General features: G+C 39.5%; 1 protein-coding gene across 1 annotated transcript in view; it reads left to right on the top strand.

The window, feature by feature from the left end:
• Window positions 1–3952: 3952 nt before the first annotated feature.
• PLD5 (phospholipase D family member 5) overlaps window positions 3953–21157 on the top strand; it is a 405751-nt gene continuing 388546 nt past the window's right edge. The window contains 2 exon segments of the mRNA XM_054694923.1: window positions 3953–4006; window positions 4009–4163. Of these exon segments, the coding sequence (XP_054550898.1) occupies window positions 3976–4006; window positions 4009–4163 (186 nt within the window). The 5' untranslated portion in view covers window positions 3953–3975.

Raw genomic sequence — 21157 nt, 5'->3', positions numbered from 1 at the left:
ATAAAACATGTAAGAAGTGTTCATTTGAGATTTTTGATCTGAGAGTGAAAAAAATCAATGTTTGTTTAGAGTCAATAAACCTGCTGTAGAGCAGATTCTGTGACTCATTAGACGCTTGGCTTTGGGCAGATCATGTAATCCTGTGAGCTTCATTTTCTTCATTTCAAACAATGGCAGACCCTACAAAGATGACTTTCAGATAAATTTTTCATAAAGGAAATGTTTCAAAGTGCATGGAAACAGGGCCTCCCTGGTGGCCCAGGGGGTTAAGCACAGCACTATGAAGCTATCCACAGCCTCGGCAGCATGAGTTCGATCCCCTATGGCCAGGGAGCTACCCACATGGCAGCAGACCTCTCCTGCCTAGCCCACTGCTCTCCTCAGCAGTGTGTTTCAGTCAGTCTGCCTCTTGTTCCCCATTCTGTCTCTGGTGAATCCACTCACCCCCCACAACTTTGGCCCATATCCCAGTTCTTGTATGCATAAATAAATAAATCTCAAAAAAAAAAAAACAAACAAAAAACAAAGTGCATGAAAACATGCTAGAAATGTCAATATTATGGAAATGTAAAGCATGATAATAATGATTGTTGTTGATGATGATGAAAGTCTTAATAAAATACTCCCAGCCACTTCTTGATTCCTTTAGTTGACTCTAGACTTAGGTTTTATACACATATAAATTGCCTAATTCAGACATTGCTCATTCCTGGTCAATAGTATTTGAAATCAGTAGTGTTTCATATATTTAATAATTTTATTATTTTGAAAATAATGTGTGAAACAGCAATAATGGCTTATGTAAAAATATTTCTAGAATAAATATAAACATTAATGAGATGCGAATTTGTGGCTGAGTGCAGTTTCTATAATTAATTACAAGCAATCAAGATTAATTAAGTGATATAAATGCCGATGAAAGTGATAACTTATCATTAGAATGATTTGAAGAATATTCCTGTGCCTCAATATTCTTAGAGCAATAATATAGCATTCTATAGTTTACACAGTGTTTTCTCATGTATTGTATCATTTTATCCTTACAGCAATAATTTCAAGTAGCAATGATTAGTCTCCACTTATTAAATGAACTTGAAGTCTGTTGAAATCAAATAAAACTAAGAAAGTCACAACATAGCAATTAAAGTAGCTGGTATTAAAAATACGATATTTTAATGTCAAATTCAATGCTCTTGAGGACAAAGAAGCAAACATGTGTTGTGAGGTGTCAGCATAGCAAAAGATTAGGAATGAGTCCATTCACCAAGAAACCAATGTGTCCTAGGACGGATGAAGGATTACATCTACATTGCATTTAGAAAATGTAATGGTTATGAAAATGTACAGAAAAATGCGCTATGGGAGTAAATGTATAAATTCAGCAATATTTATATATTTCAAGGATTTTTTGGTGCAAGATTCACAAATTTGTCATCTTCAAAATAGTATTTTTCTTTTATACACAATTTGAATTCAGTTCAGTTCCATATGGAATGTTCATCTGAAAGCCAATAAGCAAGTTCCATCTTATTGTCATAAACAATGAACTTGACAATTATTCAAGCTAGAGAAAAAATGTGACTATGAAACACATTTATTTTAATGTTGAGTTAATTTTAATGTTTGTCACTATATTCTAAATAGATCAAATATGAAATAGTAAAAATTTATGTGTTACCTAATATTTTTGATGATAGCAAGCATTATCTATAAATTAATTATAATGTTCAGTTTAGTCATTTGCCTGTAACATATACACTAGCAGTATACTTCTTTCAAAAAAAAAAAAATGAAGGTAGTAGCAACTGCTGTGTTTTTCCCTACAAAGGCAGAGTTAAAAAAAAAAAAATCTATTCAATATGAGATCCTGACTTGATATGCAGACTTTTTGTTTACACTCTACCACAGTGGAACGCTTCATTATTTCTCTGAATTGGATATCTATCACTTGTCAAGGTTTAGATATATCACAATAACTACAGTATAATCTTTAAACAAAACACAGGATTCTGTAGAAGGGCAGTCAGGTTGTTCTAACACCAACATTACAAAAGATGTAAAATATTTGTAGTCATTTAAATAGTGCGTTTATATTTAAAATAATAAAAATCACTGAAGGCTAAATTTTCATAGCAAAAAATGGGATATAAGACAATGACATTTTGTAATTTCTGCCTGATTGTCAGTTTCCTCAGCTGGAAAATAGGTACACAACATTTGTATTGCAGATTAACTGTGAGACTTCAGGATAATCCGCAGGCTGGAGTACCTATTCCACAATTCGGCTCCTATGAAAAATGAAGTCGAATAACAAAAAATATTGTATGCTTTATTTGTATTAGGTTGTTTCATCCCCAAATTGACTGCCCATAAAATTTTATCTCAACTACTATTATAACAGGACGATCTTTTAATATAAAAAAGCTAAAAATCGTTACAAGTTCGCAATCCTTGCCCTTACAAACTATCACATCCCAACCCCAAGTTTCTTTTCTTTGCAACCATTATCCAAGCTGGACAGTCTGTGGAACAGTTCAGTCCAGGACTGGGGAGAGAGACCCATTTATCTTCTGTGACTTGCTTTAAGGTCAGCAGTATCCTTCTCCAGCATTCAAATACTTCTTAAGCTTTTAAGTGGACCTGATAAACTCTTCACACTAGCTGTTATTTAGCTTTTGGGTAAAAGCAAAAAAAAAAAAAAATGTTTTGAGATGCTGACTCCAATGATAACTAAAGATAAAGAGATTAAAGATTTAATTATTAACATGCCACATTATTTCTACAAAAAAAAAAAAAAAGTCATCATGCCTTTCTGAAGACTGCACCTGAAAGGGAAAGCAGATATAAAAACCCTGGCGGGAGTAAAAACTGGCTCTGGGAGTCTAGGGACAGAGAAACACCTGCACAGCGCTCGGGCCATTTATGGACCGTGGACAGCGTCTAGTCAAGCATTTGTAGAAAGGACACTGAAATCCCTCTCCCAGGACCAGTGACATTGGGCCGCTGGGGTTCTGGTTCCAAGTGGACACCGAGCCTAGAGGGCAGGCGGGTCGGGAAGCCGGCCCGCGGAGGATTCCTCAGCGGCAGCACCGCCTCGGGCCCTTCTCCGGTGTTTGTTGCACCCACTGTGCGCTCAGTCCCAGGGGTGGGGCACATGGGTTCCAGAGGTGGGAAGTTATTGAACTTTCAGAACAAGGGGAGGTGCAGACAGAGCGAGTCGGGGGGCCGGGTTGGGGGGCGAGGTCGGGGGGCGCTGCTGGACGGGCGTGGGGGAGGGTGGGAGAGGTCCCCGAGCGTCTCCCTCCAGGTTCCTCTTCGCGCTCTGCCAGCAGGAGGAGGGAGGCGTGAAGACGACGCTCGCTTCTCCAGTTGCGGTTGGCTTTCCAGTAAAAATGGGAGCGGGAGACGCGCAGCCCAGCTGAGGAGAGGCGGGTCTCCGCCGGGGCCCGCCGCGGGGCCTGGGCGCCTCGGACCGCGGACGGAGGCGGCTCCTCACTGCACCAACCCGGGCTCGCGCGGCGGGGCCAGCCGCGGCCCCTCCCACCCGGCCCCCACCCCGCCGCTCCCCGGCGATCCCGCCCCGGGGCCGGCCTGGGTCCCAGTCGGTGCAGCGAGGAGCCGGCGAAGGCAGCGCCGGGCTCGGGACTGCAGTCCCCGGGCGACGGCGCGACCACCGCCCTCACCGGGTACTTGGGGCTCCGGGGGCCGCTTCCCCTCCCTCCCTGCCCCCCTTGTGCCCCCGCCCCTTCCTCCTGCTCCCTCCCCCTCTCCTCCCTGACACCGTCCTCCCTCCTCCGACCGCTCCGCTCCCGCACTCGCAGCCTCCCGCCCCGCTGCGCGCTCCCCCCGGCGCTCGGCTCCTGCCCTCCCGCGCCGCCCGCGCCGGGCCGGTCCTCCCCAGCCGCGGCTCCGTCCCTTTGTGCCCTGCTCCCCGCGCCCGCCCCAGCCCGCCGCGCGCCGCCTGGTCATGTCAGGATGGAGATCCGGCAGCACGAGTGGCTCTCAGCCTCCCCCACGAGGGCTTCGAGCAGATGAGGCTCAAAAGCCGCCCCAAGGAGCCCTCGCCCAGCCTGGCCCGAGCGGGCGCCAACTTCTACAGCAGCGTCAAGCAGCAGGACTACAGCGCCAGCGTCTGGCTCCGCAGGAAAGACAAGCTGGAGCACGTAAGTGCGGCCCGCGCCGGGGCCCCGCTCCCTCACCTGCGCCCGCGCACCCACCTCCCGCCCGGGTGGCCCGAGCGCGCGCCGGGCGGTCGGGCCACTTGCGGGGGCGCCAAGAGTGTCCGCGTCCTCCCTGGGATCCGGGGTGTCACCTCGTCCATGTTCTTATAAATGACTGGGCTAAGGGGTGAGTGTGGGGTACCTTTCCTGGCACTGCTTGGTCCCCATCACTCCTCGTACCCCCTATGGGGTACTGCTGTAGGGGTTCATTTGCGATGTGATCTTGGGGGTGCCGATGAGGGTTGAGCAAAAAGTGAAACTGCCACAAGCGTGGCCTCTAAGAACCCCGACTTTGCAGGGTGATGAGCTTTAGAGGGGGCGTTTGCTTAAGTCTTTGGGGTTATTTTACTCTGTTCAGAAACTAACAGATAAATGAATCCGTGAAGTTGCCGCCGCCAGTGACCCAGCCTGGGCCCACTCGCGAGCGGCTTGAGTTCTTTGCAGAATGTCTGCTGGGATCAGCAGTAGGCGACCCTCTACCTGAGCCCGCCAGGGCGGGAGGTGCGTGATGCACCGGGAAAAGCCATGGTGCGCGCAGACCGTCCCGCTTCCCAGGAACCCGCGACCTGGAGGGTGGCGGCTGGCGAGCCAGGATCTCCCCTCCCGAAGAGTGAGGGTTTCATGCCACTCGCTAGCGGCTCTGGAGCTGAGTACATAAGACTCGCCCTTCTCGAGGGAAAAAAAGTCCCCCTAAAAAGGCTTTTACTGGATCCACACTTTAAAATCGGAACCGTCGGCATTTCTTTAAACCAGGCGTAAAAATGAAACAAAGAATTATTTCAGAAGTACAGCAAAACTAGCTAAGGAAAGGATGCTGCTCCCGAGGAACTGCATAATCCAAATTGAGCCTGTTAATGGAATGTGGAGGTTTCCTTGTATTTGGGTCACATCTCCAATTATGATAAAAAGATAAGAAGAACTTCTGGAACTCACTCCTCCTACCGCTGCACCGATGTGATTCCCATCCGCCCCCTGTGCGCTTCTCTTCTTGGTTTGCAGCAACAACCAGCTCCCCAGGAGGAAGCTTGCAAAGGGTTATTTCTCTTACAATCCCAAAAGAATGAACGTCTGTATCTTTTTTCTGAGGGCCTGATTAAGTCACTGAAAGCTGGAGTTTAAAGCCTTAAGTTGGGGATCAGACTCGCTCTCCTGTGTGTAGAAAACCATTTCTTAATATCAAGTGTATCTCAGGTCCTCAAGACCATGGAAATAACTGCAGATTTCTAGGATGACAAGTTCTTTGAAAGGCAATAGTATCCACTTAAAAATGCCAGCTTCAGAATTAGCTAAGGGACACGGTTTGATTTTATTATTTGAAAAAGGCAGGAGGGGGCAGGGGGATGGCATCTTCATGTAATTACATCTTCATGTAATTTGACTCGATGTTCTTTGACTTTAGAATGGTCCAGCTTTAGAATATCTCTTAGATTTTATTTTCACTCCAAATGTGAATGTGTGTTCATTTGTAGCTTGTGCTTTTAGCTGATCTATTTCCTTTATTCTCTTGCTGAATATCAATAGTGCAACCTTCTATAGCTGTTTTCTTGAATCACAGAGGTTTTACACCATGTACTTAAATGGTTTATCACTTTTGTTTTTTCATTGAAAGTATTAAGTCATATCAGGGTGGACCAGCAGAAACCTCACGCCACTTTTCTAGATGGGTATAGGATGCTTTGCTGCCCCAACCCTCCACGCAGTAGAGGCCAAGAAAAGGAAGATCTAGTTGTTTGAAATCATATGAAGATCTGTGTTTTCCTTTTTAGCTCAGATGCCCCTGAAGAGAGTATTGCAATCATTTAAAAACAATTAATTACCTCATTTGTTATTTAAATCAGCATAGCATTGATGTTTACTTTCTCAATTACTTTTCTTAAGACATGTATGTTGTGTTATGTTGTTCTCATCTACCCTTGTATTCAGCTAGCAAGGGGGCCTTGCTTCTAATATTTTGGGGAGATAATCTTGCTCTTTTACAAGCTCTTTTACAAGCACTTTACATGTGCTTTACATTTCATAACTATTAAGTTACGAAAGTGCTATGAGAATTAAATTGGCATAAAAATATATTTTTGAATTCAAGCTCTGCATGATTATAATCCACTATGATATAAACACTATGGTGTTTTAGGTAGCTTGATATTAGTATCTAATTATATATTTGAAACTTAAAAACCCATAACAAATATAATCTCTAGTATATTATTGTTATACAAAGCATGAGTATGTAATGTTGACTTTATTATAGACAACATTCTGAACATGTATGACACTTTCTGATTTAGATCTTGCAGAAGTTAGGATGAGTGTATTATATGAAAGTAAAAGGTGTTATATGGTAGTAAAAAGAAAACCCTTGATCTCCTAATCAAATGAATTAACTATGGTTTTTATTAGGTCATGAAATGAGTGATTATGGTAGTGAACATATGTATGTAAGCAACCTACTATTATTTTGCTGTTGCTTTAAAAAACAATCTAGTATTAAGGGCATAAATAAGCTATGACTTCAAATGACGCACATATTTAGCAATAACGGAATTCCCTGAAATGAAATGTGACAGTATGTGAACTCTAACCAGACTTCAGTGGCATTGCTTATTCTGAAAGTCAGTAATATGTAAACTATAGCCAAAGAAGATATTCCACCCACTTTGTTAGAAGAGAGAATATTTTTTCTCCTCTAATTTAAAAACTGCAAGACTAATCCCTAGGTTTGATAAGAGAAAATTAATATAGATTGGTCAAGAACTGGAATACTTGCAACCTATCTTTAAATTTGATTCCTATCATTTTTGTTCAGTATGTAAGATGAACAGACATTAAAAAATAAATGTATATGAGAGAATTCTTCCATTCCTAAGTCATAATTAGAGGGTGTAAGAAAGTTGGAAAAGTTGTGATGAATTCTGGAATTTGAATTCCACTTGGAAATGTCAGGAAAAGGTAAAATTGCTGGTCATACATAGAACATTGCCTTATTATAACAGCTACAAATAGTGCTTGTGGTTCCTTAGAATCTTTGGCTTTATGTTCTTCCTCATAACACTTATGATTTTAGACTGCACTGGGTTTGAGAAATATTGCAAGTTTTATTCTTTAGAAGAGGCTGTATTTACTTTGAGTATAATGTAAAAGTGAGGATTGTGGTCTAGCAAGCAAGAGGAGCAGGGGTCACTAACCACCTCACTCCGTCAGCCTTCCCAGGAGCTGGGTCACTTTGAGAATAACCACTTAATATTGTTTGACTCTCCCAAAGGACAGTGTAACATTAGGCTGATGTCCTTTGGTGATATCAGCCCTTTTTGAACTTCTTTCTCTTTCGTACAAAGTGACAGAGGTTACGGAGGCTACTGTGCTCTGTTGCCTGGTTGTTAAGTCATTTGTGTTTGTAGAGGTTTCCTGATATTATTTATGAATGTGTGACACTGGTTAGACAGACAGAGGTTTAGATTCTTATTTCAACTCTTATTAACTCTGTAATCTTAGGCAAAGTATTCAGTCACCGGGTTGTATATTCATATTTCTCTTTAACAGAGTTGTGGATTTGCTGGGATGATTCAAGGAGACCATTCATGTCAATACTGCAGTGAAACATAGCTCCTTAAGTCAGGGGCACAACACCAAAAAGTGTACTTTTCCCTCATGCTTCTCGTCTGTGGAGGTTGGCAGGTGACTTAGTTAGTTTGGGCTGCTATTCCATAATACCATAGACTGGGTGGCTTATAGACAATGAACTTCCTTTTTTTCTGATAGTTCTGGAGACTGGAAAGTGCAAGATCAGGGTGTGAGCATACTTGTTTTCCAGTGCTGACCACTCCCTGTATCACAAACAGCTGTCTTTTTCTGTATCCTTATTTGGTAGAAGGGGTGACAGAGCTCTCTGGGATCATTTATATATAAGGTCTCTATGCAGTGGTTGATGAGGATTCTACCTCATGACCTATTCCCTCCTAAAGGTCCTACCTCCACATGCTGGCACATTGGAAAATAGGTTTCAAGATAAAAATTTGGGGGCACACAACCTCTATGACGAGGGTTTTTCTGATGGAAATGCCATCTTTATACTTGTTTTTATGACTGTCAAGGCAGCTAAAGGGAAAGTGATGAATCATGTAATGCCTTTTAGGGTTTCTCCCCAGAAATTATACATCAATTTCACTCAAGTTTATTGACCAAAGAGAATTTCATGGCCAAGACTTGAGTCAAAAGGGGTAAGGTAGGGTACTGAATCGAGAACCAGGAGAAAGAGAAAGGGAACATCCACAATTTGCTCATTAGGGTGACCGCACGCATAAAGCACACTGAAGTGCGTGGTGCATGTTTCGTGCTTAAACGCAGAACGTGTGATAGTAAGTTCTTCTCAGGTGTTGCCTGACTCTCTGGCTGAGCCCTCACACTTCACCCCAAGATCTCACTGCCTATGCTACAGCCCCAAAAGATCTGAGTCTTTTTGCCAGCAAGACCAACTCATTACCCCAGGTTTGTTTGGCAGCCTAACTCTGAAGTGGGCTGGTAGACCCTGGAATATCCCCTGCCTGGCAATTCTGAGGTTGCCTCTTGTTCCCACTCTGTGGACTCTGGAACAGACACCAGGTCCTTACAATGTCCCTAACCCCTGCTTCACTTCTCAGGTTTGTGCCAGTGGAATTAGGTGATATTTCATTCATCTGCATGGTGGTTCAGAAAGCCTATTTAAAAGAGAAAGAGAAAGCAGGAGAGAACAGTTGTAAAGAGTGAAAGAATCCTTAATGTTCACATTTGTAGTAAACTGTAGTATCTTGTTTTGTTTAGGGCCTCACTTAAAAAAAAAATATGCCTCCCTCTAAGTGTGCATTTGTATCTGCTTAAATAGTGTTACCAGTGAATAGTAAATAAATGCCAAGTACACACTTGCCTCCTGGAATTAATTATTCACAATATGAGCAAAGAATAAATGGATAGGAGCAAACTTGGCCATCATGGTTTAGGCTTATGTTATGTAATGCCATTTATGTCCCACAGAGCAGTGTCATGAAAGTATCACATCCCATAGAGCAGATCAGTAAAGCACCAAAAGACAAAGTTCAGCCTAAGGGAAAGAACCTGTAAAGTGTTCCATTAAAAATCAAATCAATCAAACAAACAAAGAAGCAAAAAATATCCTTTTCTATGTTTATATATTATTTTAGACTGACAAACTTTTAAGAATATTAACATTTTCTAGCATGACTTCTGATGATTTTTGATAAATAAAATAGGCAAAGCCTAGACAGAGGCAGGACTCTCAGCCTCTCTAACTCGTTAGTCAAGAAATGAAAGTTTAGATTTTTCTTGAATGTGTTCTGATGGATTTGAGTGTTGTGTCCCTTATCATATTTATCACTACTGTAGGTAACATATTCCACTAATGGACTTTCCTCACTATGAACTGACATTTCAGTTTGTTTTGAATGGCCATAGATTTCTTTGAACTCTGTTGGGTGTGGTATATTGACTTATTTTAACATAATTACAGCCTGTAATATATCATATGTAATACATTTAATTTGAGGAGTTCAGGATTATTGAACTTAAGATTCTGTTTATCTTTTTCCCTTATTATAGTCACGTACCAATATCTGGCTAGTTTCTCTAGAAGTTGTATTTCTCTTAACATATTTCTGTATTTATCTCAGGTTTAAACCTATGTAACTGTTCTTATTTCTTTTATTTTAATTCTAAATATGAAGAGATTTGATGAATATTTTGAACTTCTCTGATTAAGCAGTATCTATAATGTTATGCTGTCATATGGAATTGTCTGACAGTAGGCAGAGGTAGAGTCTGTGGTTAGATTTCAGTGCATGCCTTCTCAAACTTTGCCCTGAGAGTTCAGAGTACAACATAAGTATTAAGGTACAGTTGAAATGCCAAAGTCTTGTTTAGAAGCAAAAGTTTTTTACTTAAAAAGCACATTTCAGTTTTTCTCAGTAGTAGAAGAATGAGCCAGGTTTATAAAGTCACAAGCCAATCTCTTAAACTTGTGGAGAAGAATGAAGAATATGGCAAGAAATGAAAGTTTAGATTTTTCTAAATGGCAAAAGTTTTTGGTAGACTTATCCAATTGGAAAATCTCACTGCTTTTGAACATATGAAGTGGGACCACCTTGAACAGCCTGATGGGGCTTTGTGGGATTGGATGGTTATGGGGTAATATAGACAATCCTTTATTCTCTAAAGTAGACAGTGAACCTTGTAAACATACTATTTCTCTGACTCAAGCTTTTAACATGCTCCTGCCCATAAATTCTTAGGTCTGATCTGGCAATAACATGATGAAGTAGATTGAGAAGATGGAACTCATTGAAATAAGAAGGAATTAACTGGCAAATTCATCAACAACAGATGTTTATTGAGACTTTCTTTTATATAAAATATAGTTTGTTATGAGATTATGAGTACTTTCATTTAACAAGCATTTATGTGACATGTACTATATTCTAAATGGTAGAGAATATACAAAACTAGGTCAGAGTTCTCCCCCTCAAGATGTTTATAATTTTATAAATACAGTTATATGATTGCAGTGCTGTGAATAATACAGAGAAATGTGAAATAGTATAAGAACATTCTCTTTAAAGAGCTTGTTGTTTAGACAAGGATAAAGGTACAGCTAAAAAAAATGATGAGTGAATCTCACTTTTTGTACTGATAATGTATTATAACAAATTTAATTTATTCCAGTAGTGCAATATTAATGTAAAATTTGAAAATAAATTAATGTAAAACAAAATGAAATATATTGATATCGATAACATGGATCAAGACAATAATGGAACACTACTCAGCTGTGAAAAAGATGAAATAGTGGCATTTGGGACAAAATGGATGAACCACAAAGTGATTATATTAGGTGAAATACATCAGAAAGTAAAAGATAGCAGATAATTTCACATATCTGTTGAATATAAATAACTGAAAGCATGCACAGGTAAAATACAGTAGAAATAGATCTTGTTTTCGATATTAATTTGACCATAACTGAAAAAAGGTTCAATTTCTGCTCTCTAAGAAACTGAGATTCAGGGGCCTCCCTGGTGGCACAAGGGATTAAGAAACTGAGATTCAGGGGCCTCCCTGGTGGCACAAGGGATTAAGCACAGAACTGTGAAGCTATCTGCAGCCTCTGTAGCATGAGTTTGATTCCTGCCCGGCCAGCGAGCTACCCACATGGCGCAGCAGACCTCTCCTGTCTCACCTGCTGCTCCCCTCAGCAGGATATTTCAGTCAATCTGTCTGTTCTGTTCTCCACTCTGTCTCTGATGAATCCTCTCACCATCACCACCACCACCCACCCTGTACCTCTGGCCTGTACCCCAGTTCTTGTATGCATAAATAAATAAATCTTAAAAAAAAAAAAAAGAAACTGAGATTCAGATTTGGAAAGATTAAAATGCCCATGACTGGGTCTGTGTCCTTAGGTTGCTTATAGTCTAATCCTTCAGAAGTTGACAAAGCTATTCTCTCTCTTCCGCCTGGTCACATGCCCCACCTCTGTGGTCCCATAATATCATAGGCAGGCATGTGTTATAGCACTTAACACTTTTTTTTTAATTGTATATCTTTTGTTCTCAATGGTGACTTTGGAAATAAAAACTTTTTGTTTCAGAACACTACCTTTAATGCCTACTACAGTGTCTGGTAGACATTCAGTACTAATTCACTATTGAAGTGTGAATGAATAAATAAATGCTTAAGGAGGCAGGACTTATATACATGATTAAAAGAACAAGGTGGCATATACTACTTGCCAAATAAATGCTGCAAATGTTAAATGCAATAAGAATTCAGTGGAATTAAAATTCCTTGGGAACTCACTGAAAAGGCATTCCCAGGGTTATGATTAAATGTCATATAGAGAAGATAATTGCCAAGGCTTCATGTAAATGATCCACAGTTTGATTTTTTTTTAAAGATTTATTTATGCATACAAGAGCTGGGGTACAGGCCAGAGATGCGGGGGGTGAGAGAATCCACCAGAGACAGAGTGGGGAACAGAACAGGCAGATTGACTGAAATACACTGCCTTGCCATATGGGTTTCTCCCTGGCTGTCTGGGAATCACACTCGTGCTGCAGAGGCTGTGGACTACTTCATAGTGCTGTGCTTAACCCCTTGCGCCACCAGGGAGGCCCCACAGGTTGATTTTCATAGAACTTGGAAAATAGGGATTTCATGGATATTTTAATGACCTATTTTAATATCTAATGCTTTCATGTTTACACTGAAATTATTTTGGTCTTAATACCTTTGTTTTAATTGGTCAAGAGGAGAGCATTAACGTTTTTATTGTCCCGGAGTAGTTTGGTCTAATTTGCTGCAGTGTCTATATCTATTTGATTATTTAGCTTCTAACTAATCAGAAACTGTAAGGCACTCTGCAACAGGGAATTTGTCAAAAATGCCAAAATCCCCTTAAGGACTAACAGTTTTGAATATTAAGTATCCCCAAGAAGTACATGACTTCTTGATTTGTTCACTTCTAAACTTTTCTCATTCCCTAAGAACGTCTTGCATTAATTCATGCCATGTGCACACATTGTTTAAAACCCATATTATAACATTTCTAATAAATCTTTTTTAAATAAAGGACCTCTATTTTGGAGTAACTTTAGATTTATGGAAATGTTGTAAAGACAGTAAAGAGATTTCCTGCACAGCCCTCACCAAATTTCAGCTTTCCTCAATATTAAATTTCTAACTCCTTACTTTATTAGAATTTTGCCAGTTTTTAAATTAATATCCTTTTTCTACTCCAAGATCCAATCAATGATAACTCACTACATTTAGCAGTCACATTCCTGTGACATTTCCTAGATGTTCCTCATTTTTCATGACCATAATTTTTTAAGATAACTGAGTGTAATTGACTAATAAAGTGGTATGATGTTTAATAAAACGTAAGATATTTAAAGTTAATGTACTTGTGTTTTCATTTGTATACACATTTCGAAAAGACTTCTGTATCAAGTTAATAAAAACATCCATCAACTCATATCTATTTATTTTGGTGTAAGAACATTTAACTTTTCCTCTTTTAGCAAATTTCAGTCACACAGCTGTGGTATCAATTATAGTCACCATATTTTCATTAGATCCTCAGACCTTATTCATCTTATAACTGAAATTTTATTTTTTACTAGTCTCCTCTTATTTCATCTACTCCCAGACCTTGGAAACTATGTTTCTACTGTTTCTATGAATTCAACTTAAGAAAAGATTTTGCATAAAGTGGTATCTTTCTCTTTTTCCCTTCCAGACCCTAATCAGGTCTAACTCTGCTTAGCTCCTGAGATAAGATGAGAACGGGTGTGTTCAGGGTGTTATAGCCACAGAGTATAACTGTCTATCTCTACTGGCTTATTTCACATGGTATAGTGCATTCAGGACCCATTTATGTTGTTGAAAATGGCACTTTCCTTCATTCTCACACATAATATTTCATTGTATATATGCTACATCTTCCTTATCCACTCATCTGCTGATGGATACTTTGATTGTTTCCATATCATGACTGTTGTGAGTAAGCAGCAGTGAACAAGGGAGTGCAGATATAGCTTCAGTATCCTATTTCCATTTTCTTTGAATTTATACTTATATATGATTGCTGGATCATATGTTAGTGTTATTTTTAAAATGTATTTATTTATTTATTTATTTTTATTTTCCATGAGTCTTCAGTTTTGTACAATGTTTGCTTTCTCCTCTTAGGTGTGGTCCCCATAAAATCCCTACCACCAATTCACCCTGATCACACATGAAAACAAAAGCAAAGTAAACAATCCAGTCAAAAAATGTGCAGAAGAGCTGAAAAGACACTTCTCCAAAGAGAAAATGCAAATGGCCAACAAGTATATGAAAAGGTGTTCAACATCACTCCTAATCAGGGAAATACAAATCAAAACCACATTGAGATATCACCTTACACCAGTAAGAATGGCACGTATTAAAAACTTTAGCAACAACAAATGTTGGCAAGGATGTAGAGAAAAATGTATTGCTATTTTTAGTTTTTTAAGCATCATCCATACTGTTTTCTATAGTGGCTGCATAAATTTACATTTCCACCAACAGGCATTAAGGTTCCCTTTTCTACACTTACACTTCCTTGCCAACACTTATCTTTTTGATGAGAGCCATCTAAAGGGTGTTAGGTGATATCTCAGTTTTGATTTGCATTTCCTTGATATTTAGTGATGTTGAACAGCCTTTCATGTACTTCATGGTAATTTGTATTTCTCCTTTGGAAAAGTGTCTATTCAACTCCTCTGCTCATTTATTACTTTGATTTTTTCCATTTTTGTTTTCAGTTGTATGAGTTACTTATTTTTGGTGTTACTCCTTATCTGAAATGATCTGTAGATATTTTCTCCTTTCTGTAGGTTGTCTTTTCTATTTGTGGATGGTTTTCTTTGATGTGCAGAAGCTTTTAAGTTTGATTTAGTTCTACTTGTTTGATTTTCCTTTGTTACTTTTGCTTTTGGTAGCATTCCAAAAATCAGTGCCAATAACAATTAGGGAGCTTTTTGCTTATCTTTTCTTCTAGGAGGTTTATGATTACAGCCAAGTCTTTAATCCATTTAGAGTCATTCTTGTTGCACATGGAATAAAATAGCTGCCCATTTTCATTCTTTATATGAGGGCTGTCCAGTTTTCCCAACGTCATTGATTGTAGTAGCCTTCCCCATTTCATATTCTTTGCTCCTTTGTCACAAATTAATAGATTATATGTACATGAGTTTATATTTGGACTTTCTTTTCTGTTTCATTTATCTATGTGTCTGTTTTTCTACTAAACACCACACTGTTTTGATTGCTATAGCTTTGTAATATAGCTTGAAATCAGGAAGAGTAATGCCTCAAGCTTTGTTAGTTGTTGTCAAGACTGCTTTGCTATTTGGAGTCTTTTGTGCCTAAATACAATTTTAGAATTATTTGTTTTATTTCTATGCAAGATGACATTGGAATTTTTTTTTAATTAATAAATTTTATTTTTATATTCCCCATACAATTGCAATCCCCCCATTCTGACCCCAATCCCTCCCCTCCCACCCCCCACCCCCAAAAAGTGTCTCTGGTTCATAGTTTTTGTTGATTTTGATTTTCACTTTCTTATAGTTATTCATTTTCCTGGTCCCTTATTTAAGTTTTCTAGATTCCTGCTATGAGTGAGACCATCCGGTATTTTTCTTTTTCTTTTTGGCTTATTTCACTGAGCATGATCCCTTCCAGCGCCATCCATGTTGCTGCAAATCGCATGTGTTTATCTTTTTTGAATGCTGAGTAATATTCCATGGTATATATGTACCACATCTTCTTGATCCAGTCATCTATTTTTGGGCATTTGGGCTGTTTCCAAAGCTTAGCTATTGTAAATAGTGCTGCTATAAACATAGGGGTGCAGGTGTTCTTTGGAATTGATGTTTCTGTGTTCTTTGGGTAAATACCTAGGAGTGGAATTGCTGGATCCTGTGGAAGCTCTATGTTTGGTAGGTCCAGAAAACTCCACACAGCTCTCCATAGTGGTTGGACCAGTTTGCACTCCCACCAACAGTGCAGAAGAGTTCCTTTTTCTCCACAACCTCGCCAACATTTGTTGTTGCTAGTTTTTTTAATATGTGCCATTCTCACTGGTGTAAGATGGTATCTCATGGTAGTTTTGATTTGCATTTCCCTGATTGCAAATGATGTTGAACATTTTTTCATATGCCTGTTGGCCATTCACATTTCCTCTTCAGAGAAGTTTCTTTTTAGCTCCTCTGTCCATTTTTTGACTGGATTATTTTCTTTGATGTTGTTGAGTCTCATCAGCTCTTTGCAGATTTTTGTGATCAGTCCTTTATCATTAGTGTTGTGTGCAAAAATTTTCTCCCAGTTGGTGGGGTTTCTCTTTGTTTTTGTTATTGTCTCTTTTGCTGTGCAGAAGCTCTTTAATTTGATGTAGTCCCAGCTGTTTATCTTTGCCTTCACTATCACTGCTTTGGGTGATGTGTCTGTAAAGATGTCTTTGATATGCAAATCACATAGTGTTTCGCCTATATTTCGTTCTATGTATTTTATGGTTTCAGGTCTTATGTCTAGTTCTTTAATCCATTTTGAGTTGATTTTTGTATATGGTGTGAGGTAGTGGTCAAGCTTCATTCTTTTGCATGTAGCGTCCCAGTTTTCCCAGCACCATTTATTGAACAAACTTTCTTTGCTCCAATGCATAGTCTTTGCTCCTTTGTCAAATATTAGTTGACCATAAATCTGTGGGTTTATTTCTGGATTTTCTATTCGATTCCATTGGTCTGTATGTCTGTTCTTGTTCCAATACCATGCAGTTTTGATGATTATGGCTTTGTAGTAGAGTTTGAAGTCTGGGAGTGTGATGCCTCCATTCCCTTCTTTTTTTTTCAGGAGAGCTTTGGCTATTCGGGGTTTTTTTGTGATTCCATATGAATTTCATCAATAATTGTTCTATTTCTTTGAAGAATGACATTGAAATTTTGATTGGAATAGCATTGAATCTGTATAATGCTTTTGGTAGGATGGCCATTTTAATAATGTTTATTCTCCCAATCCATGAGCAGGGGATGTTTTTCCATTTCTTTGTGTCTTCTTCTTCAGATTTATTGTTTGTATATAGGAAGGCTACTGACTTTTGCGTGTTGATTTTGTATCCTGCCACTTTACTGAACTGATTGATGAGTTGAATTAATTTTTCTGTGGAGTTTTTGGGGTTCTCTATGTATATTATCATATCATCTGCAAAGAGTGATAGTTTGACTTCTTCTTTTCCTATTTGGATTCCTTGGATGTCTTTCTCTTGTGTTATTGCCCTGGCTAGGACTTCCAGTATTATATTGAAAAGCAGTGGTGAAAGTGGACATCCTTGTCTTGTTCCAGATCTTAATGGAATTGCTTTCAGCTTTTCACCATTGAGAATGATACTGGCTGTTGGCTTGTCATATATGGCCTTTATGATGTTGAGGTACGTTCCTTGTATCCCAAGAATTTCAAGGGCTTTTATCATGAATGGGTGTTGCACTTTGTTGAAAGCTTTCTCAGCATCTATTGATATTATCATATGGTTTTTATATTTCTTTTTGTTGATGTGTTGGATAACGTTGATTGATTTTCGGATGTTAAACCATCCTTGTGTCCCTGGAATGAATCCTACTTGGTCGTGGTGAATTACCTTATGGATACACTGTTGGATTCTGATAGCTAAAATTTTATTGAGGATTTTTGCATCAGTGTTCATTAGGGAGATTGGCCTATAGTTTTCTTTTTTTGTATTGTCCTTGTTTGGTTTTGGTATTAGTGTAATGTTGGCTTCATAGAACGTGTTTGGTATTGTCCCTTCCTTCTCAATTTTTTGGAAGAGTTTGTGAAGGATAGGCACCAATTGGTCTCTGAATGTTTGGTAGAATTCATTTGTAAATCCATCAGGTCCTGGGCTTTTGTTTTTGGGGAGGTTTTTGATTACCATTTCAATTTCGCTAATTGTAATTGGTCTGTTTAGATGTTCTATTTCTTCTTTATCTAGCTTTGGGTGATTGTAGAGTTGTAGGAATTTGTCCATCTCCTCTAGATTGTTGAACTTGTTTCCATATATCTGTTCATAGTAGTTATTAATTATTCTTTTGATTTCTGCTGTGTCCGTTGTGATTTCTTCTTTTTCATTTATTATCGTATTTATTTGTGCTTTCTCCCTTTTTGCCCTTGTGAGCCTGGCTAGGGGTTTATCTATTTTATTTATTTTTTCGAAGAACCAGCTCTTGGTTTCATTGATCTTTTGGATTGTTTTTTTAGTTTCGATTTCATTTATTTCTGCTTTGGTTTTTATTATTTCTTTTCTTCTACTGGTTTTGGGGTTTTTTTGTTGTTCTTTTTCTAGATCTTTGAGCTTCGAGATTAGGTTGTTTCTTTGAGTTCTTTCTTGTTTTTTGATGTGAGCTTCTATTGCTATATATTTTCCTCTTATTACTGCTTTTGCTGCATCCCATACATTTAGGAAATTGGTGTCTTCCTTGTCATTCAATTCAAAGAATTTTTTAATTTCTTCTTTTATCTCCTCGTTAGTCCAGTGGACTTCCAGTAGTGTGGGTTTCAATCTCCATGAGGTAGGAGAGTACCTTGCCTTCTTTTTGTGGTTTATTTCTAGTTTGATGCCTTCATGGTCAGAAAAGATGGTTGGTATGATTTCAATCTTGGTGTATCTGTTGATGTTTGTCTTGTGCCCCAGTATATGATCGATCCTAGAGAATGATCCGTGTGCGCTTGAGAAAAATGTATACTCAGATTTTTTTGGGTTTAGTGTTCTATATATGTCTGTTAAGCCCAAGCACTCTAGATCCTTATTTAGAGCTTTAGTGTCTTTACTTATTTTTTGTCTTGTTGATCTATCCATTGTTGATAGTGGTGTGTTGAAGTCTCCCACTACGTATGTGTTTTCTCTGATGTCTGTTTTCAGAGATGCCAATAGTTGTCTGATATATTTTGGTGCTCCTTCGTTTGGTGAATATATGTTAATGAGTGTTATTCTTCTTGAAGTATTGTCCCCTTGATCATAATGTAATGACCACTGGGGTCTCTTTTTATCTTTTTAAGTTTGAAATCTGTTTTATCTGATATGAGTATAGCTGTTCCTGCCTTCTTTTTTGGTCCATTTGCTTGTAGAATTGTTTTCCATCCTTTAACTTTGAGTCTGTTTTTATCTTTTGCAGCTAAATGTGTTTCCTGGAGACAGCAAAAGGTTGGGTTTTGTTTCTTAATCCAGCCTGCAACTCTGTGTCTTTTTATTGGAGAGTTTAGTCCATTTACATTTAGAGTTAGTATTGATATGTTAGCATCTGTATTTGCCATTGTGTTTGTCTTTCCTTTGATTTTATTTATTTATTCTTTTAATAACTTTCTTTGGCCTTCTTTTGTTGTTATTCGTCCCTCTGAGGTTCTGACTTTAGGACTCCTTGTAGTATTTTTTGGAGTGGGGGTTTAGTCGTTATAAAATTCCGGAGTTTCTGTTTGTCTGGGAAGGTCCATATTATTTCTTCAAAGAGGAAGGTGAGCTTTGCGGGATAGAGTATTCTTGGTTGGCATCTGTTTTCTTGGAGTCTGTTGACTATGTCCCTTCACTCTCTCCTTGCCCGTAGTGTTTCTTCAGAGAAGTCTGATGTCAGTCTGATTGGTTTCCCTTTGAATGTTATCTGTTTCTTCCCTCTTGTTAGTTTCATTATTTTTCCTTGTCTTGGATTCTTGGGAGCTTTACTATTATGTGTCTTGCTGTATTTTTCCTTTCGTCATGGAAGTTTGGTGTTCTTCTTGCTTCTTGTATATCAATTTTCAGATCCTTCTTCGCGTTTGGGAAGTTCTCTTCAATTATATCCATGAATATTTTCTCTGTTCCTACATCTCTCTCCTCTCCTTCTGGGATTCCTGTAACTCTTATATTTCCTTTCCTCATGGAGTCAGATAGTTCCCGAAGTCTTTCTTCGGTCTTTTTCCTTCATACTTCTCCTTCCTTTTCTGTTTTAGTTCTTTTTATTTCTGTGTCTTCAAGAGTACTTATTCGTTCTTCCATTTCATCTATTCTGCTTTCATTGCTTTTCCCAGAGTTCTTTAGCGTCTCCATTAATTCTTTGATCTCCTGCATTTCTTTTACTTCCCTCTTTAGGCACTCAATTTCATTCTTCTGGTCATTAATTATATTTCCCTTATCATTGTTTTCCTTTATGACTTCTGTCAGTTTTTTAATCACAGCAATTTTAAATTCTCTATCTGGAAGGCTCAGAAGTTCTTCCAAGTTACTGTCGTTGCAATCTGGTAGATGGTTTTCTTTTTGCGGTGTGCTTTTTTGCTGAGGAGTTGCTGGGTTGCATGTGGTTTTTCTACTCCCTACTGCCTGTTTTCTAATTTGCCGTATTCCTTGTGACACTGTGTTGCTGGTACTGGCCGGCATCTTGGGCGACCTTCCCAGCTCACCACTGGCTCCTCTGGGGAACTTCTGCTGGGTTCACAAGTCTCCAGCAAAGAAAGGTCCCTGCTGCAAAATGGCAATTATGGAACATGTTCCCCTGCACGCCCGGTCTGCCCCAGTGGTGGGTGCTGCTCCCCTCTGGGCTGGAACTACAGGCTAGAAGGCGCCTGGCATGGGCAAGCCTCCCAGCTTACCTCTGTCTCCTCGGTGAGCCTTCTGCTGGGTTCACACAGTCTCCAGCAAGAAAGGTCCCTGCTGCAAAATGCTGGTGCAGGGGACGCGCTCCCTGCATGCCTGGTCTGCACCAGTGGTGGGTGCTGCTCTCCTCTGGGCTGGAACTGCAGGCTAGAAGGTGCCCAGCATGGGCAAGCCTCCCAGCTTACCTCTGTCTCCTCGGTGAGCCTTCTGCTGGGTTCACACAGTCTCCAGCAAGAAAGGTCCCTGCTGCAAAATGGCGATGCAGGAACGCGCTCCCCTGCACGCCCGGTCTGCCCCAGTGGTGGGTGCTGCTCCCATTAAATTTAATCTTAAAAAGATTTAAGATCTTTTCAACTTTAAGATCTCAAGTTATCAGGCCTCCCCTGGTGGCACAGCGGCTGAGCCCTGGGCTGCGAAGCTGCCCGCAGCCTCTGCAGCACCGGTTTGATTCCCTGGCTGCCAGTGAGGGTCCCACTTGGTGCAACAGACCTCTCCTGCCGTGCCCACTGCTCCCCTCAGCAGTGTATTTCATCGGTCTGCCTGTTCTGCTCCCAGTTCTGGCTCTGGTGACTTCTCTCACCCTCCTGCGCTTCTGACTGTAACCAGTCGACATTGGAATTTTTTTTAACATCAATTTATTTATTTTCTTGCATTGTGTTCATTTTTTTGTGCAGTATTTGATTTACCCCCTCAGGTGTAGTCCTAGAGAATTTTGAATGGGGATTACAATCAATCTCTATATCACTTTGAGTGGTCA

Source organism: Talpa occidentalis, unplaced genomic scaffold, assembly GCF_014898055.3.
Source record: "Talpa occidentalis isolate TD23 unplaced genomic scaffold, MPIMG_talOcc4v2.1 talOcc4.14, whole genome shotgun sequence".
NCBI lineage: Eukaryota > Metazoa > Chordata > Mammalia > Eulipotyphla > Talpidae > Talpa > Talpa occidentalis.
This window is presented reverse-complemented; position numbering and strand designations above follow the sequence as displayed.